The sequence below is a fragment of the Mytilus galloprovincialis genome, chromosome 12, assembly GCF_965363235.1.
Source record: "Mytilus galloprovincialis chromosome 12, xbMytGall1.hap1.1, whole genome shotgun sequence".
NCBI lineage: Eukaryota > Metazoa > Mollusca > Bivalvia > Mytilida > Mytilidae > Mytilus > Mytilus galloprovincialis.
In genome coordinates, this window is record NC_134849.1 from 53,481,111 (window position 1) to 53,507,658 (window position 26,548).

The window sequence follows — 26,548 nt, forward strand, 5'->3', positions numbered from 1 at the left end:
GGGACAGGCGCAAAATTGCGGCGGGGTTTAACATGTTTATGAGATCTCAACCTCCCTAATACCTTTAGCCAATGTAGAAAAGTAAACTTAATAAAAATACGCACATTAAAATTCAAGAGAAGTCCGAGTCCGATATCAGAAGATGTAACAAAAGAAAATAAACAAAATGACAATAGTACATAAATAACAACAGACTACGTGCAGTTAAGTGACATGACAGCTCCAGACCTCAATCAAACTGATTGAAATATTATGTCTTCATCCTATAAATATAAGACACAATCCCTCCCGTTAGGGGTTTAGTATCATACTATCAAAAAAATATATGAGAAGAATATAACCCGTGTCATGCCAAAAAGCTGTTTTTTTTAAGGTCTATTTGATTTTATGTTTTATGTTTAAAACTAGATTTATCATCGTATTTACCTGTACTAGTATACTTTTTGTGTATCGAATTAGTCAACAAAACGGCTTAACTTTGTTTCACTTAATTTTGACATTCTTTTCCTTTATATGAATGCTAATCGGTTAAATTGAAGGTCACATGATACGGATTCACCGAGTTTAAAGTATTTTAAACTTGCAAGTGATGTTTCGTAGTCTATAAATTGAACTGAATTGACTGCTAAAGGTGAATTTTTATTTCACTTTATCAATCTCATTCATGATTGAACAAAACAAAATCATATTTTATTTTTGTTTTATCTCGTAGCTTATGTCCCTTTAAATAGAATCTAGGGGCCGCGTCATAACCAGCTGCACTAAAAATGATACCAAAGACATAGAAATAATAAACAAATAACGAGTGTGTCCATAGTACACGGATGATAATTCCTCTTGCTTTTGACGTAATAAGGGAATATAAAAATATTAATGAAAAAAAACTACATCTAAAAATAAACACTGTCTGACAGAGTTTCGGATTTCGGAGAAACATTTCATCATTTTGTTAGTTAAACAATGTTTATACAATTTTTCAACTACATGTTTCACGTACACTTAATGATACAAAGAAATAATGCAATATAGTTGAAATTGGGTCCCGTGCTAGACCACTGAAAGTAGTATACACACGTGTTTGTCTCTTTTTTTCCAGAGTGCCTGAGTAATTTCATAGGGCATGACCTTAATGTGCACTTGTCTAGCAAATATCCTTTGTTTTACAGTCTTGAGAATTTTATGTAGAAGATGGGGAAAACACTGAATTAATTTCGAAAGTTTCGTGAATCCAAATTGCTTTAAGGATTTATTTAAAAAAAAAATATGAAAATGATAAAGTAATGTATGGTCAACTTTCCTTTGGAGATTTAGCATCTTAGTTTATCATTTGTTTATCAATTACTTATTATGCTCAGAATATCCCCATTTTGAAAACATTCGAAAACTGATTTTTTTTTTACTTATTCATGATATTCTAGTCTATTATGAAATGTCTTAATCACTTACATTACCCTAGACCAAATGTATTTCTCCTGTAAAATTATGACCAAATGAATCATATCCTTTTTTTCTGTTAAAACAATAGTGTTGCTTTGAATATCTTGCAGTGTTACTACTGTATAAGTCGAAATGCATGTCAGGAGCCTGTAATTAAGTGGTTGTTGTTTGTTGCTGTGTTACATATTTGTTTTTCGTTCATTGTTTTGAAGATAGATTAGGTCGTTAGTTTTCTCGTTTGAATTGTTTTATATTAATTTTCTTATTTTGGGGTCCTTTATAGCTGACTATGCGGTATGGAATTTTGTTCATTGTTGAAGACCGAACGGTGACCTATAGTTGGTAACTTCTTTGCCATTTGGTCTCTTGTCAAGAATTATCTCATTGGCAATAATATCACATCTTCTTTCTTATTTTAGCCCATCAAGTTTTTTGTGAATAAAGTTAAAAAAAGTTCTGAATTATTCTGTTTTTGATAATTTTGACCAAAGCATTAACTGTTTGATCTATGGCTCCGGTTCCTTGAAGGCCATGTCACTTAAAGACCAAACAGCGTATAATTGTTGCATGCGCATCAACTAACCTGATGGAAAGCAGGTCACGGTTTGACCTCAAGTCCATCAGCAACAATAGAGTCACGTGACCGTAAAAATATCAGTAAAACTACGGATGAAACAAAATATTCTTTATTTTATCTTCAAACTTGAAGTTTGTGTGCAAATTGTCAAGTCTCCTTATCGAAAAATCTAAATATTTTCGAGGAAACTAAAAATGATGGACTGAATTTAAATTAAATAAAGCATCCCATTAAGACAAACACTCGATATGAATATCTAGCCAATTAAATTTCCGATAAGCAAACGTCAAGTTATATTCGACACAAAGCTGTGTTTTTTTTCTCGATTTGTTCAAGAAGTTACCCCCCCTTTGTTATCACCAGTCAAAAATAAAATCCCAGCAAAATTGGTTAAAAAGGAGTTTACTTTGTTACGTTGTCGAAGCAAAAATGGCCTTTGAGACCGTGAAAAGAGCTAGAGGCTCTAAAGAGCCTGTGTCGCTCACTTTGGTCTATGTGCATATTAAACAAAGGTCACAGATGGATTCATGACAAAATTCTGTTTTGGTGATGGTGATGTGTATGTTCATCTTACTTTACTGAACATTCTTGCGGCTAACAATTATTTCTATCTATATTGAACTTGGCCCAGAAGTTTCAGTGGAAAATGTTAGTAAAAATTTAGAAGTTTTATGAAAATTGTTAAAAATTGACTATAAAGGGCAATAACTCCTAAAGGGGTCAACTGACCATTTCGGTCATGTTGACTTATTTGTAAATCTTACTATGCTGAACATTATTGCAGTTTACAGTTTATCTCTATCTATAATAAGATTCAAGGTAACCAAAAACAGCAAAATTTCCTTAAAATTACCAATTCAGGGGCAGCAACCCAACAACGGGTTGTCCGATTCATCTGACAATTTCAGGGCAGATAGATCTTGACCTGATAAACAATTTTACTACATGTCAGATTTGCTCTAAATGCTTTGGTTTTTGAGTTATAAGCCAAAAACTGCATTTAACCCCTATGTTCTATTTTTAGCCATGGCGGCCATCTTGGTTGGTTGGCCGGGTCACGCCACACAATTTTTAAACTAGATACCCCAAAGATGACTGTGGCCAAGTTTGGATTAATTTGGCCCAGTAGTTTCAGAGGAGAAGATTTTTGTAAAAGATTACTAAGATTTACGAAAAATGGTTAAAAATTGACTATAAAGGGCAATAACTCCTAAAGGGGTCAACTGACCATTTAGGTCATTTGACTTATATGTAAATCTTACTTTGCTGAACATTATTGCAGTTTACAGTTTATCTCTATCTTTAATAGTATTCAAGATAATAACCAAAAACAGCAAAATTTCCTTAAAATTACCAATTCAGGAGCAGCAACCCAACAAGGGGTTGTCCGATTCATCTGAAAATTTCAGGGCAGATAGATCTTGACCTGATAAACAAATGTACCCCATGTCAGATTTGCTCTAAATGCTTTGGTTTTTGAGTTATAAGCCAAAAACTGCATTTTACCCCTATGGTCTATTTTTAGCCATGGCGGCCATCTTGGTTGGTTGGCCGGGTCAAGCCACACATTTTTTAAACAAGATACCCCAATGATGATTGTGGCAAAGTTTGGATTAATTTGGCCCAGTAGTTTCAGAGGAGAAGATTTTTGTAAAAGTTAACGACGACGGACGACGGACGCAAAGTGATGGGAAAAGCTCACTTGGCCCTTCGGGCCAGGTGAGCTAATAATGTGGCGAGGCTAACCATGTTAGCGGGATCCCAACCCATCCTAACCTGGGACAGTTGTATGTCAGTACAACATAAGAACGAACTATAAAAAGCAGTTGAAAAAGGCTTAACTCATCAGATGGACAAACATACAATTGGACATGGCCGGGTATGTACATCCCGACAAAAAAAAGACAATAGGAACAGATCTGAGAGTACTTAAAGTTATCGGACAGCTAGTTCAAAGCCACTAACAACTAATAAAAAATCATGCATCAAAGACTAAACAATCAATCCGTACACATCCAACATTCAATGAATTTAGTGTAATTACGTCATAAACAGTCAGAGAAAAACATGACCGTGTGCAATGCCAAGTTACAGGTATCGATATATTGATACATGAATGTGAAAATGTATATAACATACTAGTAATATTTAGTTTGCTTTTAGTTTACTGATAAAAAAAAATCAATAGTTATACCAATAAAAACACTATTCAATGATCTTATTACAGTATTATGTATCAGACAATTCATCAATTTCATTTTGATTAGGGACTTTCCTTTTTGAATACTCTTCAAAGTTCTGTATTTTTGTGATTTTAATTTTTCCTATTTCTCATTTTGGTTGCATTGAACTGATTTACGATTCTCGAACAACAGTACAGAACTCTCGTCTAAATTTGGGTCCACGATTTGAGCAATCATAAGAAGAGGGAATTCATGAAAATAGCGTATTCTGCTACACATTGATAAATTGTATTTTTCTGCATACTCATAACAATACATCCATAAAATTAACATAATGTTAGAAGGATTCAATAATGTCAATATCATAAGACACTTCAGGGCCAGATAAGTATAGATGATTAGGTTTTCTTATCATAGATAGTATCGTAAAATATTAGCTGCAAGCCACGATGTGAACCTTTTTAAACAGTGAGCACAGCAAACGAGCTTCAAGCTTTACATTGTGTTAAGCGTCTGCTATTTTACAATATATGTACAAAGAAAACGCTACTATTTGTGTATCGTTCCATTACTTGTTTTTTCATCCTCCTTACAACTGTTTTACGCTTGACAAAATCAAGCTTATTGTCGTCTCCTCACACGTTGTGACGTTGCTGATAATTCCTGCTCAAAGCCATGATACGGGAATTACGTTGCGACTTAACAGGTTATACATGCGTTTGTGAAACTTTATTTTAAGTATATGATGAATTCTAAAGTCTTTAATATTTTATTTCTCGACGAATTTACAGCCTTCAACGATTTTCGGTACTTATACATTTTCGGATTTCAAATGTTTGGCTTTGAGCGTTCCTGATGAAGGTAAATCCAGAAAAGCGCTTCGGACGCAATAAATTATTGAACGTGTTATTTTATATTTTTAGAGATACCCCTGTAATTTAATAACATACACTGCTGGTGGAGATTTATTTCCCCGAGAGTATCACAAACCCAGTAATCAGCACTTTTTGTGCTGACATGAATTATCATTGATATGGTTATATTTATGAATTAACTGTTTACAAAATTTTTATTTTTTTGAAATACTAAGGCTTTTCTACCTCAGGCATGGATTACTTTAACTGTATTTGGCAAAACTTTTAGGAATTTTGGTCCTCAATGGTCTTCAACTTCGTATTTAATTGGCCTTTTTAACTTTTTTTGGATTCGAGCGTCACTGATGAGTCCTTTGTAGACGAAACTCGCGTCTGGCGTATATACAAAATTTAGTCCTGGTATCTTTGTTGAGTTTATTTACAACCACTGGGTCGATGCCACTGCTGGTGGAGATTTATTTCCCCGAGGGTATCACAAACCCAGTAGTCAGCACTTTTTGTCCTGACATGAATTATCATTGATATGGTTATATTTATAAATTAACTGTTTACAAAATTTTGAATTGTTTGAAATACTAAGGCTTTTCTACCTCAGGCATAGATTACCTTAGCTGTATTTGGCAAAACTTTTAGGAATTTTGGTTCTCGATGCTCTTCGACTTCGTACTTTATTTGGCCTTTTTAACTTTTTTGGATTCTAGCGTCACTGATAAGTCTTTTGTAGACGAAACGCGCGTCTGGCGTACATACAAAATTTAGTCCTGGTATCTATGATGAGTTTATTTATATACAGGAGAAGTTTCCCCTTCCTCTTTTCAAGTGTTATTTCATTTTACAATACATGAATTTATAATTGTATTACAGTAAACTTTATATCTGTATAATGTTTATCTATTCTTTTATATACTAGATTTGTTTACATTTATTTTGCAGTATTTGCCATCAACAGATTCATTTTAAGGACTGTGAGTACCTTGGGACACTAAATTTAAAGATACACACATGTAGCAGGACATAGATTTTTTTTTGTATTGTGTCTTCAAAGCCTTTTTTAAAAAATAACGAATTCCTTATTTTTTCGCCTAAAATTGCTGAAACATAACTTGTCTGCTGCAATATTGCAGCTAATAAGTTTCTCTGCAATATTGATGCAACAGTTACATCTATTGTTGTGTCACTATAATGTTTTGTTTATTTGAAAATTAAAATTGTATTTAAATAAAAAAAGTTGAGTTTAACTCTTATCTTTGGTACCTTATCAATTGAGTCTTAACAAAATTTAAAAGTACAGAAAAGAAATGGATTATTTTTCTTCAAAATATCTGAAATTTGTTGAAAACTGTTCCTTTTTTATGCAAACATTTGCATACATATCATTTCAAGTCATTTCACAAGAAGACGTAAAAATAGTTTTGAAAATAAGGGTAGTAGAATACTGTCTTAAGTTTACATACCTCAGAGAAGCTATCGCTATGGGTTGCAGCAAACACAATTCTTGGCATTTTATCTGCACTTTTGCTACAGTAGGTCAATACAGAATTAATCCAATGCTCCAAAATAGCTGCAATAATATGAAGTAGAATTTAAACGTAAGAAATACAATGATTATGTGTTAGTTGCAATCTATCGGTGGGTAAATGATTTTGTAAAGACCATTTAACAGGACAAAATGGCCAGATGAGGCAAAAATTAACACCGTGTCTGGAACCATAAACGTTGCAATTAAACATTTAACAATATACAAACAACTACCACGTACAATGTACATCTTGAAAAATGTGTAGTTATGGTGTTCCAAATGTATTTCACTAACACGACGGGTGCCACATGTGGAGCAGGATCTGCTTAGTTTTCCGGAGCAACTGAGATCAACCCTAGTTTTTGGTGGGGTTCGTGTTGCTTATTCTTTAGTGTTCTGTGCTGTGTCATGTGTACTATTGTTTGTCTGTTTGTCTTTTTCATTTTAAGCCATGGCGTTGTCAGTTTATTTTCGATTCATGATTTTGACTGTCCCTGTGGTATCTTTCGTCCCTCTTTTACATACACATATTTAATAGAAGAATAGAACGGAAGGACAAATAACTAGTACATGTATGTGCATTATTCCTTATGTAATAGTTAAAGATAACTAAGATTTGCGGGATTAATACTTCAGAAGTTTCTTCAGTTAATAGCTTTTGATGCACCAAACAATGTGATAGTTATTACCACTATTAAATTCGTCTGTACACAAACACTTGATTTTTAACTCATCTCTCTCGAAACAAACTTACAAACCATTCTTTCAGCCTTTAAAGACCACCGGTCTTTAGAATGTAAAGATGTTCTTACCACTATACCAGATCTAATCCTCAGAACAGCAAGTGTCAATTTGGTAGTACAATCTTTGCCTGACGCGAAAGCTTTAAAATTAACACTTTCGAATTAACACACCTGTTAGGGCCATAATCATGATCATTTCATAGCAAATAAACCCAACATAGATACCAGGATTAAATTTTGTATTAACGCCAGACGCGCGTTTCTTCTACAAAGGACTTATCAGTGACGATTGAATCCAAAGAAGTTAAAGAGGCCAAATAAAGTACGAAATAGAAGAACATAAAGGTCCAAAAGTCTAAAAGTTTTGCCAAATACAGCTAAGGTAATCTATTCCTGAGGAAGAAAAGCCTTTTTAGTATTTTAAAAATTCTAAAGATTTGTAAACAGTTAGTACTTCATAAATATTTTCATCCTCAAAATTTTCTTTACAAACAGATTTGATTTTAAAGACCTATAGGTATACATGATATTTTTTTTGTCCAGAAATATAAAATCAGGCAAGATCTCTTTTTGTCATGACATCACATTATCAAAATCAGTGGAAATTAAAATCTTTTGACAAATGAAGAACTTCCACACGCTGTTTATGAAAGTTTTCAACTGAAAGAAAAGGTGAATCCGCTTAAAACTCAAGAAACATTTTTTATTTCTAAAAACAATGTACAGTCTGCATACAATTTTGTGTAGGCAATTCTTTACCATGATAGCAATGGAACCATTTTTTTATAGAGTTGTGAGTATGCTTTAATTTCTATTTATCTCAAAATATTGTATTTCATAAATACCATGAATGCATTTTGATAATTAGCTATGATCATTAAAAGTATTCAAATATAGATGGCATATTTGTATTAACTTACAAATGGCTGTTACATCTCCCTGAAGATATTCATCCAATTTTGTATTCAGACCTTTACGGCCATCGAACATCAGCACGAATGTTCCCCTGTGCTGGATAAATAGCTGATGTGTCATATCGAACGATTTTTGCCCACCGAAATCAACCAAATCAGATGGTGCGATGTTCATAATATACGTGTCTTTCTTCCCTTCATTAGCTAATTTATATTGAATGGAATTGGCAGTATGTATTTTTGGTTTCAAAAAGCTTGTAAACATCTCCAGAGAAGGTTTTGATGACTTGCTTTGATGTCCATCATATGGGGTCTGTTTAGATGTTGCCATTGTTGTTCGTTGTTGCTGGTTTTTCATTAGGTTATTGATCTCATTTTGGGTAATTTTTGACTCTGGAACATCTTGGGATTCATGTGCCTGTTCATCATCCGTCTGCCTTTTTGAAGATTCAGTTTCCAGTCTGTACTGTTCCTTTATTTCAGGATTTCCAAGTATAAGTTTCGTTAAAACATCACCACTGCCTGATAATGTTTAAAAACACAATATTTGTTGAAATATATTTAAAGATATTAAAGATATTCTTATTATATGGAATGCATTTATGATATGTGATATAAGCTGAAGTCACAATATGTAATCTCTACTTTGCGCAACAGTTGCAATTTAATATTCACGCAAACATTTCTTAATGTACAGTACAACAAAAATGCAAATGCAAAGCATATCCCCGCACGGTATATAATGTATCGGAACCTGAGGTAGTTTGTTTAAGGTTTTCAATTAATTCTAGATAGGCAATTACAATGTTCTTCTGTTGCAGTAACTAAACGAAAGACATGAAATGAGATAGAAATTTTAGTAGATTTTGTCCTTCTTAACATATTTGCCTGACACAGTTACTCTTTGTCGATTTTAGTTTCCAAAAACATAAAGAAGCCTTAATTGCTCACATGTCAGTTATTCCCAAAATGCATACAGTAACATCTAAAAATGTTCTGCAGGGAACAACTTGCCCGAGAACACAGTTATTTCGTAGTGCATTTTTAAGACAATAAATTCAAATTAAAAAATAGCACCTGCTTTTTCGCAAAAAGATTTTTTACAGTGTAGTGTACTACTAGTGAGACAAATATTATCAAATTTATAGAAACTTCTACCAGCTCTAACTCAAATTATTGACAATTCTGTGTAAAGGGGGTGTAAAATTCAGTTTGACTTCTTCAGACGTGATAAAATTTGACCTTTTTCAACTGCACCAATTCACTACTTAACATAAAGATTCATAACCGAAATTTTTTTAACATGTAATTACACTCCCTACTTAATTTTTCATCCATTAAATTTCAAGAAATAATTTTGGAAAGTGTATCAAATAAAACATGCAAGTTATACACTGTTCACACTAGGGACTATATTCGTCGAAAACCAAAGAACGATAACTGTGTCCTTGGACCAGCTCGATAAAACAGCAGAGTTCAAAACCACAGTATGGACACTACATTCAAGCATAACACAGTTCTAATTTTTAATTGTGATTTATAATACTTGACACAGAAAAGGTTTCTGAAACAGAATTAATGTTGTCAAAGAACTAAATCATTTGAAATTGGACTTTCTAATGATGTTCCAGTATTTAAAATCTAAACACACGGTTAGATTCAACATCACCAAGTTCACTGATAATTTTATTTATCTATTAATTGATGGATAATATAAGTAAAGTTTTTAAAGTGATTTGCTGGATAAATATAGATTCTACCACTGCATCGAGTGTAATACGATATTTATCCACTCGAGACAGTTGAATTTTCAAATTTAAAACGCGAGGCTTTCCCGAGCGTTTTAAATATTTAAAATTTAACTGTCGAGAGTGGATAAATATCGTATTACACGAGATTTGGTGGTGGAACCTGTTTCTCTAATGATTTTCTAACATTATGCAGGCAAACTTATTCCTTCTTTTCAAATGATCGGAAAGATGTGTTTTTTCTATGTGACGTCATCAGGCATGATCGCCTTTTATATGCCGTCACAATAGGAATTTCAGAGGAAAGCAAAAAAATTCGACGTCATAATCGGATTTTAACCAATGAAGTAATGAGATCAAACGAAACACACGTTGATTGATTTTTTTATACAATGGGTGCAGAAAGAGATAAATTGACGAAGAACTAGAGAAAAATATTTATACAGCATTCCGAAAATTTATTTATCTGATATGCATCATTTTTTAATTTTTGTTTTGAGTAGAACGAAATGAAATTTGCTTCAATATAGGTGTTTTAAATTTTCAAATTTTTGACACTAATTTTAAATGTATCACTGTTTTTTGTTTTTTCCCTTGTTTTTAGCAAAATATCTTGAAGAATTTGTTGATGATGTATACGTATGCACTGTGTGTGGTGTGGTTTCAACTTATTCCGAACATGAGTAGTATACTAAAAAGTACGGTAATGACCTAAAATATGTGAATTATTATGACGCACTTTACCCGCAGAACACACAACTGTATACTTACATGTGTGGGGAACATGTCAAATATCCGATTATACTGTGAAAGTTCTTCAATTCGTGCGTTTCAATTTTTGAGATTGTGGATTGAGCAAAAGTTATATGTTCGTTAGTTCATAAATTCGTTGATTTTAGTTTTTTTAAAGAAAAAAAATCGGATGAAGCATTTATAAACAAATATTCTTTAAATATTCATATGGTGTTCATTTTCGCTCTCATGTTTGTCTTTCTTTCTAACAACATTCATCAGTTTTTCATTAAAATAATTGCTTTCAGAAATAAGTTGATTAATCTTATTGAAGAAAACTGCAAAGTGAACATTTTAATGGTTGCACACATGTACTTAAAACTGTTGACACTAATTAACTGGAGATGGAATGATCAACTAATTATTGCTCAGCAAAGGTATTAAAAAAATTAGGCCATAAATAATCATGTCATTTAAATAAAAAGGTTGCATATATCGCTATAAATTTACCTTGAAATAATACCGATGAAATGAAATGCAAGTCTAGTTTGGTTTTGTTTTCTTGAGAATATGAGGACATAAAATTAACACTTCATAATCGTATATCTTCACCGGAAGACTGACTTTTACCTTTCACATCAAGATTTTTCATTAGAATAAAAAAAGCTTAAAAGTTGTTCAATTTATGTAATTTTAAGATTAATATTCCATCTGAAGTTGAACAAGTGTATGCTACACTAGTGCTACGTCACTGCATAAGCTACTTCATACATATGTTTGTTTATTTTTCTCTAGATTTATATTCCCGTCTCCATATACTCAAACCCAGCTTCGTTTCAATGCCATGATTTGGACAACAGTTGTTTTATTTCGTTGGACGCTTAAAGTCGTGAATAAAGCCTTCCGAGAAAACCACGAAAATAAGTTCCCCAGGAATAAAAGTACGTTCACAGTATATGATAACATTGAGAATGGAAATGGGGACTGTGCAAAAAGACAACAACCCGACCAAAGAGCAGAAACCAGCGTTTGTTAGTCCTACTTGTTTGTTTTTCAATTTTAATTCATTAAATTCTTATGTTTTGGATTTTAGTGTGACTTCCATTATCACTAAACAAGTACAGATTTTTTAAGGAGCCACTTGTATGAAGCCCGCCTCCAGGTGCTGGATTTTTGTTGTTGTTTTGAAGACCAATTGGTGGCATTGAGCTCTTTTCTGCTCTTTGATCTGGTTGTTGTCTCTGTTAAGCGTTCGCCATTTCCATTCTCAATGTTAATCATATATACATATAAAAGGACATTTGGCATGTTCCAGACACATGTAGGTATAAAGTCGTGTGTGTTTTGTGGGTAAACTAATTAATAAAAGTTCACATCTTTGTGATTATAACTGTACTTTTCAATATACTAACTCATGTTTAAAATAAGTTGATACCACACACAGTGCAGGCGTGTACATCAATAAAAAGTTCTTCAAGACATTTTGCTTAAAAAAAGGGGGAAAAAACCAAAAAAAAACAGTGATACATTTAAAAAATAGTGTCGACAATTTGAAAATTTAAAACACAAATATTGAGACAAATTTCATTTCATTCTACTCATTAAAAATTAAAAAAATTATGCAGGTTGGATCATTTTTTTAAATTTAATATTACAAAGTAAAATGAAAAATGCTCTACGTTAGGGCATCTTAAATTTTTCAATTTATAATGTCAAAATGATAAATGCTCTGCACATTTTAATTTTCAACATTTCAAGTCACGTTAGAGCATTTTTCATTTTTCAATATTTGATGTCAAATTAAAAAAAATGCTTATGGTCAGCAATTTCAATATTTGCTTTTAGAATGAAATTGGAATAGTTTTTCTTTCTAAAACAAGCAAATGCAAATCATTTTATTTATTAAAACTGTTGATGAAGTGAATCATTTTGAACACAAACTTATTATTATTTTCTTAATATCCTTGTGATATCAAAAATTGTAATCATTTTAATATAATAAATGTCAAATCTCTTTAAGAAAATGATTTTTCAAAAGTGACTTTACAAGAATTTGTGACATGTTTCAAAACAATTAACTTTGAAATTTGTAGGGAATTTGCAAAATCTATTTTGTCAGTTTAAAATGAAAACTGTTTGGTGTAAATATACACAGTCTTTATAGCATGTATAACTATATTCATGCATACATTTCTTCTCTAAAATTAGATTTTATGCTAAATCAATTTTTAACTATGACTCTTCTTTCAATATCTATCGATTGTGCAATACAGTTCTGAATTTGGATTGTGATTATAAATTTTACATAGCATAGTTTATGACACAGAATAAACGTGGTAAAAGAACTTAAACTAATGAAATTGGACATTTACCTATTATGGTACACTTTCAAAAATCTAAATACATGGTAAGGATCAGCATCTGAAAGAACCTTATATATTCCCTTTTTGATTAAATCAAACAGTTCAATTGTGGACGTTTTGAACCTCAATGCGAACCAATTGGATAACAGGGCTCAAAATCTATAATCTAAAAACACAGTTAGATTCAGCATAACAAATAACCCTAGGCATATTTATTCACTTTTTGATGAAATCAAAGAAATATCAATTTTGGACCCCGATTTTGAACAACTTGAAAACTGGGCCCTAATTTAAAACATCTAAATACATGTTTAGATTCAGCATATCAATGAACCCCTTGAATTGAATTGCTAAAATTAACAATTAAAAAACTGCTAAAAAAATCCAAAATCCCAAGAATTCAATCTTATTTCAAATCAAAGAAAATTAAATTTTGGACCCTTTAGACTTAATGTGAAACGAGCCCCCAAATAAAAAATCTAAATACATCGTTAGATTACATTATTTTTTGTAAGTACATCAACGAACTACAATAATTTAATTTTGGACACTTTAGACCCTAATATGGACAAATTCAAAAAACGGGCCCAACATCTAAAGTCTTTATACGAAGATAGATTCAGCATATTGAAGAACCCCAAGAATTCAACACTTTGAATTAAACCACATTGAAATTGGTTAAAAAAAAGCAATTATACAAAGTATTATAACATTACTGTTGTTTGCCTCTTTTTTCTAAACGGAGAGTCATAGCCCCCAGAATCAGTCCAAACTCTCTTTTATGGTTTAAGACCTTGTGGTACAAATTTTTAAAGATCTAGAGACTTATACTAAAGATATTGCCCAGAAATAAAAAAGATCCTAGTTTGTTTTCCCTTTTTGGTCCTAACCCATACTCCCAACATTTCTCGGGGTATGGAACCTTGTGGTACAATTATATAGAGATCCAAACACTTATATATAAGTTATTGTCCTGAAACAAGAAAAATACTTGTTCATGTCCCCTTTTAAGCCCCATATATCTAACCGTTAAGACATAAACCTCCCAACATCTATCATAACCTTCCTTTAGTTGTTGGGAACCTTGTGGTACAATTTCATAGAGATCCATACACTCATTCTAAAGTTATTGTCTGGAATTCAAATGACTTCGAACGACGATAACAACGACGATGTTGACAATGTCATAACATTATAAATATAACAAGCACATGCTGATATGTTTCGCCTGCTTTACTGATCATTGCATTTATGTTGATAGTCCATATATATATGAATATAATGCTTACTTTAAGTATCACATAAACTTAACATGATCCAGATAAACCAAACAGGAAATACATGTACACCTTACAATCATTCAATATACTAGTATGAGTTGACCTATTGCTTATAGTTTCAAGAAACACACAAACCAAGAAACTTTAACATTGACCAATGAACCATGAAAACGAGATTAAGGTCAGATTAACCATGCCAGACAGATATGTACACATTACAATCAATTTGTGCATTAAATATAGTTGACCTATTGCTTATACAATGTAGTATCTAAGAAACAATTTTTACCATGAAAATTAACATTGACCAATAAACCATGAAAATGAGTTCAAGGTCAGATGATACCTGCCAGACAGACATATACACCTTACAATCATTCCATACACCTAATATACATGATTTAGTTGACCTATAGCTTATAGTTAGAAAAACAGACCAAAAACAAAAAAATTAACACTGAGCAATGAACCGTGAAAATGATGTCAAGGTCAAATTAAACCTACCAGACTGACATGTACATCGTAAAATATTCGCATACACCAAATATAATTGACCTATTGCATATAGTATTGAAAAATAAATGGATGATGCCCACGCTTCATTACAACATTATAAAGGAATATAAGTCAAGAACGATAAAAGTGACGCTACCTAAATTTGTACTTTAACTGAATTTTGTGGTAATAAGTATTTTGTATAAGTTTCAAAACATTTGGTTGAGGCAACTTAAGTAAGAATTAAAATTGGAGTTATCATCCTTTGTCCATAATTGTAGTTGATTCAACTCCAATTATGGGCAAAGGAAAATAACTCCAATTTTAAATATTAATTTTAGCAATTACATCATTGGTACATTCGGTCCCGAGCAAAATGATGAAAATTGTATATGAGTTATCACCTCATATATTGTAAAATGTAAGGTTAGTTGATGATAACTTCATATTGGTACATAATAGATTAATTTCGGTCTTTTTAAAAAAGATATATGACTTTGATCAATATCAACCGGGAGTGACAGTCAGTTAACTAGAAATAGCCATTTTGACACTTTTTTGTATGTATAAGTATGTGTTTAATATCTTCGTTAAGCTGGGAGTAATATAAGTATTGTATATTTTTTATAAACAGGAATTTTCTCCTTTGTTTCAGGAAAAGTATATAGAAACTATATATTTTTTGGAAATCAGTGTGAATAAAGCTATCATATCAATCCGGAAATGATCTCTCCTTAACAGGATGTAGCAATTTATCTCCCTTATTTCAGTCAAAAGTTTTAAGAAACCATATGGTTTTGGAATCAGTTTTAATAGAGCTTTTATATAAGACCAGAACATGCAGAAGTGACAATTTCTAAATCGGATATAGCAAATCATCCCCCTTAGTTCAGATGAAGGTTATAGAGAACATATATTTATTGAATCAGTATAAAGATACCTATGTGGTCAACTAACGATTTTGGCCATGATGACTTAATCATGGATCTTGTTTACTGATCAATTGTCGTCAATCTTTATAGTATTCCAGAGTATAGCCAGATCACAAAAAAAAGTAATCTGAAGGTCGTAACTCCTATAAGTAGTCATCTGACCATTTTCGTCAAAATGGGTTGTCAGATCACCAATTATCCACTCCAATATAGAACATATGTAAAAGCAGTTCTTCCCTGACAAAAAATACTGCTTTTGATGTAATTGTTTATTTAAACTAACCAACTAACTTGCAGAAATGAAACTTTTGGTGAAAGAGAAATATATTTGGAACATTTTGAGCCAAAGTTTGCATTCAACTAGATATGGACAATTCACCCCTTTCTGATCTGCCATAAGCATGAGTATAGTTCCATATATTTTGGATTTGACAAATAGTAATCAAAGGTACCAGGCTTATAATTTATTATGACAGACGCGCGTTTCGTCTACAATAGACTCATCAGTGACGCTCAGATCAAAATAGTTACAAAGCCAAACAGGTACAAAGTTGAAGCGCATTGAGGACTCAAATTACAAAAAGTTGTGCCATATACGGCTAACAGTGATGTTGGCAAACAACTTGAAATTGTTTCGCTGTCACATGAACGGATATACGGACGGACAGGTGTAAAATAATATGCCTATCGATATTTTGTCCCGGGGGCATAACAATGAGGGAGTTAATGCGCTCCATAGTATACTTATTTAAAATTTCCAGAAAACCAGGCGATATTTTTTAAGTAGAAACTGCCTTCTGAACTGCCAAATTTCATAACAAGACTTTGCATAATGGTTGAAAGTTGGCATGTAGAAAGGGGAAATATGTTCAATATGGTCTATACCTGGTTTTAATGAAATTAAAACTAAAGTAAAAATGCATGTATTAAAAAAGATGTGAAACTTGAAAAAATGGTTGAACTTGAATAGATATTGATTTTGAATCGATGGAATAGACAGGGATTTTGAATTGGTGGTCTGATATCTTTAAAGCAAAAAGCAAAGAAACAAAATAAGTCAGAAAACAGTTGTTTGTTTACCTTAACTGATCATTTGAAAGGCTACATTTCATCATTTTTTTTGCAAAGAAACACATATTGCCAGATTAGAGCCTTAACCCTTTAACGTTGACCGATAAGCCAAAATTTGTGGAAAACTAGTTAGCATAAAGTGTTGTATTGTTGACATTTTGTAACGTACTACTGTGGTTGCGGGCTCAAATTAATACTTGAAATTCCAGCAATATCATAACATTTGGTTGAGGCAAACTATAAAGTAAGAGAACGGAATATGAGACATTGTACGGACAGACAGACGGACGGAGGGACATATAGACAGACGGAAATGTCCCTATTAGCTAAAGCTGGGGCCTAAAAATGTAAAACATTTATAATACATACCCTTTGTCAAAGGAATCATCTTTTTTTGTTTTAAATCGATGCCATTTCTACCAAAATGAATAATTAGTCCATCAGTTGAAAACCATTGTTTTGGAATATCCTCACCAATCAAAATACTTGCTAGCGACGATTTTCCAATATTACAAGGTCCAGCCAAATATACCCTGTTCTCGTAAGAAGCAAATGTTCCGAGAGAAACAAGACTCTTGAAGTCATCACTATTTAACTGGCCGAGTTTGGTCAAAATGGATTCTGAAAATTGACAATGGATTGAGAAATTGAATAAATAGTGACTGTGTACACCCATCAGTTCTTTTTTAAGTTGGACCTGCTTAAATACTAAAATTCAATATATAAAGGAAACATGCTGTAGCTTTCTTACAATTTGAGGTCGACTCGAAGTCAGAATAATGTGTTCGGATAAGGTGACATTGCTTCCTGCGGACTGTTACCTTGTAAACTAGCACGTTAAACATCCAATCGTTTTATGAATGAAAACGGACGGGCTACATATATTAATTAATTGTAACTATTTCTTTATACATTGTATCTTTTACCTCCCAATACCGCGAAATATCTTTTTTTTCTTATTTATTATTGAATATGTTCTTAATTTCAGTTCAGAAAAATTATGTTACACGGGTAACTAGTAAATAAACATGATCCTAATTAAACCAGTAACATGGAGAGTTACCGAATGTAATTATGACCGGGATTGTTGCGTCTGAGATGCAATTGCAATGCTTCTTCAAGTTATAGGTACAATGTATAGAACCATTTTTTAAGCCCGATCTGAAAAAAAAACCCTACAAGAAGTAATATTTTAAACAAAATGTTCAAACGCATATCTGCGGGTTTGATAATGAAACTAGTAATTTATTATGGTAACTTTGTTATCAAATGAAATCCTTAGGACTTGGGACAGCTGTACAATTTGTTGAAAGTTTCGTTTGAATAATGTCAAAAAATATACTACTACCCTGATATACCCTATCTTTTTCGGGTAATTAATACTGATAGCGTTTGACATTTTTAGCCGAAAAAATTTATCCATTTTATATAACTTAAATTATTGTATGCTGGTTCATATTCTGGACGCCAATCTTTGTTCCTTTATTATATAATTCACTAACAAAACAATTATGAAGCTTAGAAATGGAAAATTACTAAATACTAAACTTGTTCAAAGGGTATCTACACGTCTCAATCTTCAAAATCGGTTATCTAAAAATACTACAATCGCTAACATTTTTAACAATAAAAATCGTGGTTACCCTTCTATCGATAAGTGTCATGCCAAAAAATGACTTACATGTCCCCGTCTTTCCACCAACAATACGGTAAGGTCCACGTTTAATGGTCGCACACTTTCTTTAAATTTTGAAACTGATATAACTTGAAAAACAAACAGTATTATTTATTTACTCACATGAAACAAACCGGGGTGTGGTATTCAGTACGTAGGAGAAACTGGACGATATTTATCTGAACGCACTCAAGAACATCTGTATCGTTTTAAAAGACCCAATAAATTCAAAAGTATCATTTACCAACACCTTAAGAAGCACAACCATCCTTTTAAATATTTAGCAGTTCAACCTTTAGAAGTAGTAAATAAGCAGCCTGGTGAATCGCATTCAAAGTTTGTACGATCACGGAAAATAATTGAATTAAATTGGATTAAAAAATTACAGACAGTTTACCCTCTCGGTCTAAATGATAATATCATGGGAATTGGTAATATATCTAGAACCAATTCCGTTAACATTTTGGATATAGTTTCTAAAACTATTCGTAAAAAACGTTCTCACGGTCGTAGAACAAATCGCAATCAAAAAAAAGTTCGGGCCAATCATACCAATATTTCGGACCTAATTTCTATTTCAAAAAACAACGGCAGACATTATCTGTTAAAAAAACTCTGTTCGTTACCGGTTAATAAGTTAAATAAAATTTTGGAGGACTGCAACACAATTTCATATAACAGTCCTAAGTATGAAATTGTTCAAATTATTATGGCATATTGTTATTCTAAATTATTTCCCAAAATTGATCGCCCTGAAGATCATAAAAAACATTTTATTAAAATTAAGTATGTCAATAAAGGCTTTGATTTTGTAAATATTGCCGGTATATTTAACGACCATTCTGTTAAACAACAAATTCCTGGATATTTTGACAATACTCAGCTACCTCTTATTTGTTATATTTACAAGAAATCTACCCGGAAATTTGTGTTTAATTATAGTCAATTGTGTAAAGATGTTAATATCAGTGAAAATACACCTACTTCATGTAATTGCAGTAATTCCGAATATATTTATGGACCCATTTCCCATGTTATAACAGGAGATCGTAACATCGTTCAAGACCGAGAGTTAAAATCATTCCTCAGTAAAGGACCTAAATATCGTCCCCCGTCAATTATTAATTGGAATGAGTGTCGTAATATCATCCACGACTCACTCCATACTTACTGTATGAAATGGATAAACGGGAAAAAGCTGACAAAAAATCTTTGGACTCTTTTTTTAATTCAGTAATGAAGATAGTTGATATACGTATTCAACATTTTAAAGAACATTTTACTATAAACAATAATCACAATAAACCTATTTCTCGTATCAAACATAAACTTAAAGAACTAGCCAAGGAATTTGTTTTTGTCCCGGCCGATAAAGCTGCTAATAATATTATTATTGTTTGACGTAAATTTTACATTGAGGTTCTGAAAAAGGAAATCACCAATTCACCAACATTCCAACTGACTCCATTTTCAGAAAACGAAATCTGTAACAAACATAAACTTTTAGCCACCGCTTTACAAGCAGAGCCAAATACAATGAAAGTCCCAACTATGTATTGGCTTCCGAAGCTACACAAAACCCCTTACAAATATAGATTTATTTCGTCTTCAAGCCATTGTTCAACTACTAAATTGTCAATTCTTCTTACCAGCACACTTGGTACAATTAAAAACCTGATAATAAATTGTTCAAATAAGGCCTTCGAAAATAGTGGAATAAATTACTTTTGGAGTGTCAAGAACTCGTTGGAGGTACTTGATAAATTGCATGCTTATATTGGTGATTTTGAATCTGTTCAAAGTTTTGATTTTTCTACCCTGTATACCACATTGCCTCACATTCTCATTAAGAAAAAATTCACACACCTAATTAAATGGGCATTCAAAAAATTAGAATGTGAATATATATGTTCAAACTCTTTTAGGTCATTTTTTAGTAGCAATAAACAAAAAAACTATGTTAATTGGACATGCTTTGATACTATATATGCCCTTGAATTTTTACTAGATAACATTTTTGTTCGCTTTTGGGATTCCGTATATCGTCAGATTATCGGAATTCCAATGGGGACTAACTGTGCACCACTTATTGCGGACCTGTTTTTGTATTGTTATGAGTTACAATTTATGACAAAAATAAGCAAAGACCCATCGAAACAACATCTGATAAATAAATTTAATAATACTTTTAGATATTTGGATGATATTTTGGCTCTCAATAATGACGACTTCAGTATGTATATTAATGAAATTTATCATGTTGAACTTACTTTAAATAAAGCTAATACTAACAATGGCCACTACCCTTTTCTCGATCTTGATATCTATATCACTAATGGAAAGCTGAATACTAAAATTTATGATAAAAGGGATGATTTTTCATTTCCTATCGTTAATTATCCGTTTTTAGATGGTGACGTTCCCTTGTCACCATCTTAAGGTGTTTATATATCTCAACTTGTACGATTCGCTCGTGTATGTAACAATGTTTTAGATTTTAACGAGAGAAATTTATGTATTACTAAAAAATTATTACACCACGGTTTTCGATATCACAAACTAGTCAAAACATTTACTAAATTTTATCATCGGTATAAAGACATCATTCGTAAATATAGCTCAACATGCAGACTTCTAATACGTTCAGGTATTTCACATCCAATTTTTTATGGAAATATTCTTTATAAAGCACAAAGGTGTCAGTATTGACCTCAGAAACTTACAAAACCTTTGAATAGACTTATTAAGAAAGGATATAATTACGATACTGTTGTCAAGTCATTAAAGATTGCATATTTTGGCGTTAATATTGAGTCACTGATAAGGTCTTTGCATCGGAACTAAACACATTTATTCTAAAAACAGTTATTGGCATGACACGGGTTATGTTCTTCTCATATATGTTATGATGGTATGATACTAAACCCCTAACGGGAAGGATTGTGCCTGATGTTCATATGATGAAATCATAATCTTTCAGTCAGTTTAATTGAAGTCTGGAGCTGGCATGTCAGTTAACTGCTAGTAGTCTGTTGTTATTTATGTATTATTGTCATTTTGTTTATTTTCTTTGGTTACATCTTCTGACATCAGACTCGGACTTCTCTTGAACTGAATTTTAATGTGCGTATTGTTATGCGTTTACTTTTCTACATTGGTTAGAGGTATAGGGGGAGGGCTGAGATCTCACAAACATGTTTAACCCCGCCGCATTTTTGCGCCTGTCCCAAGTCAGGAGCCTCTGGCCTTTGTTAGTCTTGTATTATTTTGATTTTGGTTTCTTGTGTACAATTTGGAAATCAGTATGGCGTTCATTATCACTGAACTAGTATATATTTGTTTAGGGGCCAGCTGAAGGACGCCTCTGGGTGCGGGAATTTCTCGCTACATTGAAGACCTGTTGGTGACCCTCTGCTGTTGTTTTTTATTTGGTCGGGTTGTTGTCTCTTTGACACATTCCCCATTTCCATTCTCAATTTTACTATTAAATAATATGACATTTTCCATTCGACAATGTATTATATATCAATATACATGATGACAGATAGGATCCGGTCTAACCTTTCTTAAAACCTGTCATTACCTGTCTGATAAACTGTCCTAGAACAGTATGTCGAACAGTTCTTCTGATATCTTTACAAATAGTTTCTGACAGAAGCTTTTAGTTTTGGTCTGTGCTGATATAACTTAAAATAGTTTTCACTACACCATATTCTGACAGTTCTACATGTATTTTTAAAGCAGATTTGGACAACTTTAGCTATATGGATAATTGTATAAGGTCATATATATTTATGAATCTTTTTATGTTTCATTATTCTTTTGTATTTATTAAGATATTTATTTGCTTATGTTCTTTTTACTATTTACTTTATGATAGGACACCCTATTTTTCTAATTCCTGGTAGATTTATACGGTTTCAGACCTGTTGGGTTTTTTTTATAATCAACTTGTGGTCGTAAGATATTAGTTGTTCATTGGTAAAAAATACAATATTATTGTCTTTCTAAACAAAATATATTACTAGTATTTTTGATAATAATTATGAAAATATTAGAAATACACTTGCTCACTGCTTTGTCATTATTATATACGATTACAATATTTTTTTTTATTAAAATGAATTACAAGATTGTAAATGGAGAAACAACATAACTATTGAATATACACAGAAGACAGCAATACAATAAAATTGAGAATGGAAATGGGGAATGTTTCAAAAATACAACAACCCGACCAAAGAGCAGAAAACAGCACAATGCCACCAATGGGTCTTCAACACAGCGAGAATGTCTCGCACCCTGAAGCGGGATTCAGCTGGCCCCTAAACAAAAATATGTACTATCTGATACAAAAATTTAACAATACTTTTAGATATATGAATGATACATTGGCTCTCAATAATGACGACTTCAGTATGTATACTAAAGAAATGTATCCTGTTGAACTAAATTTGAATAAAGCTAATACTAACTATGACCACTGCCCTTCCTCGATCTTGATATCTATATCATAAACGGGAAGCTTAATACAACAATTTATGATAAAAGAATTTTCATTTCCTATCATTAAATATCCATTGTAAGATGGTGACGTTCCCTAGTCACCATCTTATGGTGTTTATATATCTCAACTTGTACGATTCACTCGTGTATGTAACAACGTATTAGATTTTAGCGAGAGAAATTGATGTATTACTGAAAAATTATTACACCAGGGTTTTCGATATCACAAACTAGTCAAAACATTTACTAAATTTTATCATCGGTACAAGGACATCATTCGTAAATATAACTCAACATGCAGACATCTTATACGTTCAGGTATTTCACATCAAATCTTTTATGGTAATATTCTTTACAAAGGAAAAACATGTCAGGATTCACCTCAAACCTTTAAACAGACTTATTAAGAAGGAATATAGTTAAGATACTGTTGTCAGGTCATTCAAGATTGCATATTTTGGCTTTAATATTGATTCACTTATAGGGTCTTTGCATCGAAATTAAACACATTTATTTCAAAACCAGTTGTTGGCATGACACGGGTTATGTTCTTCTCATATATTTCTATGATGGTATAATACTAAACCCCTTAATAGGATTTATAAATAGTTTAACCCCGCCGCATTTATGCGCCTGTCCCAAGTCAGGAGCCTCTGACCTTTTTAACTCTTGTATGATTCTTAATTTTAGTTTCTTGTGTACAATTCGGAGTTTAGTATGACGTCCGTTTTCACTGAACTAGCATTCATATTTGTTTTGGGGCCAGCCTAACGACTCCTCCGGGTGCGGGAGTTTCTCGCTGCATTGAATATCCATTGGTGGACTTCGGCTGTAGTCTGCTCTATGGTCGGGTTGTTATCTCTTTGACATATATTCCCATTTCCATTCTCAACTTTACTAGTTCAGTAAAAATGGACGCCACACCAAACTCTGAAACATATAAATGAATTAAAAAAAAAAAAAAGAAGACTAACAAAGGCCAGAGGCTCCTAACTTGGGACAGGCGCAAAAATGCAGCGGGGTTTAACTATTTATGAATCCTATTTATCATTTTATGTTTTTTGTATATACAAAATGACGTATAGGGAAAATCCAGCTAACTACCACTGTGGTTCTCTAATTTACATCCTTTAGATGTGTTCTACCCTATAACTGAATATGACAGTCTACCTTTGAAAATATTTGAACAGTAAAATAATTCTAACTAATGTAGAACTGTTCTAGAACTGTCATGACATATTATTTTGAGAGTTCTTAAGAGATGTAAGAACTATTCCAACTGTATCTGCTCCTTATTACAGAAACAGGTAAACAGAACTGTATGTATATTAGAAATGCATTAACATTTCCTTATTAATTCTTTATCATATTTGGATAAAAGGAATACATTGTTTAGGTGATCTCATTTGTATATTTAAAAATGAAGAATGAACTGGAAATAAAATTACTTAAGTAATGATAAGAGTGCACAACGCTGAAATGTCTTGCGTTCTTTACTGGTTGTGATTGAATTTATGATGAAAATCTGGTAAACCTATTGCTTATAGTTTCTATTAAACCGACTTAACCAATAAAACACAAAGTTCACTAATTGACAATAAAAAAATAATGAATGAGAGATGTACCTCTTCATACAGACATGTAAACCTCAGAATTAATTGTATACACAAAATTTATAATATATTGCTTATAGAATTCAGACTTGACCATGAAACTTTTCCAAATGGAAATTTTGACCATTGGACAAAGAAAAATATGTAAATTATACATTTATCCTGTCAAACATACACATAATCCATACAATCATACAAATACTAAATATACTTAACTTTTTGATTATAGTTTCTGAGAAACAGATCTTACCATGAAAGCATAACGTTGACCAATGAACAATAAAAATGTGGCCAAAGTAAAATGAAACCTACAAGACAAACATGTTTTCAATCATTTCATACATCAAATGTATTGATCCCAATGCTTATGATATCTGAGAAACACATCTATCCATTTAAGCTTAATATTAACCACGACAAGATAAGCCCTCGTGTAAAGACACCTTGTAATCATTCCATAAACTACCTATATAAATGACCTACTGTGTTGGTTACAGTATCTGCGAAAAGGATCAAAAACATGGAAACTAAACACAAACCACTAAACCATGAAAAACTAGGACCAGGTAAGATCAACACTGCAAGACTGATATGTGAACCTTATAATTACAATCAATCCATTCACCAATAATTGTTTAGCTTTTGCTTAAATTTTTAAGAAAGTGATCAAGCCACAAAAACCTATCACTGTCCATTGAACCATAAAAAATGAGTTCAAGGTCAGATAAAACCTACTTGACAGTACACATACATGTATTAATCACTCCAAACACCAAATAACTCTATATGACTTTTTTTTAACAGAATGCAACCTTGTCAATGTAAAATTAAATAAAACTGTTTGAAAGAAACGTAGCTTTCGAACATTTTTTTTGCACCCTTCCTGGCAAAGTTGTATTTGTTTTGATTTGTTCTTTTTCACATTTACCTCTTTCTTCTTCAAAGCCAAGGGTATTTGGATCCACATTCTCTAAAACTTTCTGTAAACAACGTGCTCCTCTCCCAATGTTAACTAAAGCCTGTACCAGTACTCGTATTGTAGGTTTTACTGATCTGTCTTCTCTCCATGCGAATAATACCTCTCTATTCTGAGCTGCTAAATCTCTGGGATTATTACTCTGAATAGTTTCCAGAATTAAAATTGACAACCCGATTTCAGCGCCAAGTTGAAAATAGATATGGCCAATTTGTGGTGCTAATCTATCTAGTACCTCATCCGTTGGGATACAATCTAGATATTCCAAAGGAATGTCTGAAATGTCAAAATGAATTAATACCTAATAGTTGTGAAATAATCCATGTCTGAAAGTAGGAAATCAGGTAACTTAAGCATGTTAAAGAGAATTAAATTTTTTCATAAAAATTTACACCATCACTCTAATGAACTGATTATAATTTATAGGAGTGTATTTTCTCTTACAATTATCATGCCTATTTGTTCTCCACTAATTTTATAAATGCTACTTATTGTTGCCTATTTGTTCTTCACTAATTATATAGATAGTGATTATTGTTGCCTATTTGTTCCTTACTAATTATATAGATAGTGATTATTGTTGCCTATTTGTTCCTCACTAATTATATAGATAGTGATTATTGTTGCCTATTTGTTCCTCACTAATTATATAGATAGTGATTATTGTTGCCTATTTGTTCTTCACTAATTATATAGATAGTGATTATTGTTGCCTATTTGTTCCTCACTAATTATATAGATAGTGATTAGTGTTGCCTATTTGTTCTTCACTAATTATATAGATAGTGATTATTGTTGCCTATTTGTTCCTCACTAATTATATAGATAGTGAATATTGTTGCCTCTTTGCTCTCCACTAATTATGTAGATAGTAATTAGTGTTGCCTCTTTGCTCTCCACTAATTATAT

The 26,548-nt window shown here is 32.1% G+C and overlaps 1 protein-coding gene across 1 annotated transcript in view; it reads right to left on the reverse strand.

Moving 5' to 3' along the window:
* The window catches only part of LOC143054232 (uncharacterized), a 50,737-nt gene that overhangs the window by 12,826 nt on the left and 11,363 nt on the right, over window positions 1-26,548 (reverse strand). Inside the window, exons 3-6 of the mRNA XM_076227160.1 lie at window positions 25,592-25,915; window positions 17,239-17,490; window positions 8,255-8,770; window positions 6,527-6,633 (exon numbers count right to left, since the gene is read on the reverse strand). Coding sequence (XP_076083275.1) covers window positions 6,527-6,633; window positions 8,255-8,770; window positions 17,239-17,490; window positions 25,592-25,915 — 1,199 coding nt within the window. The remainder of the gene's footprint in view (window positions 1-6,526; window positions 6,634-8,254; window positions 8,771-17,238; window positions 17,491-25,591; window positions 25,916-26,548) is intronic.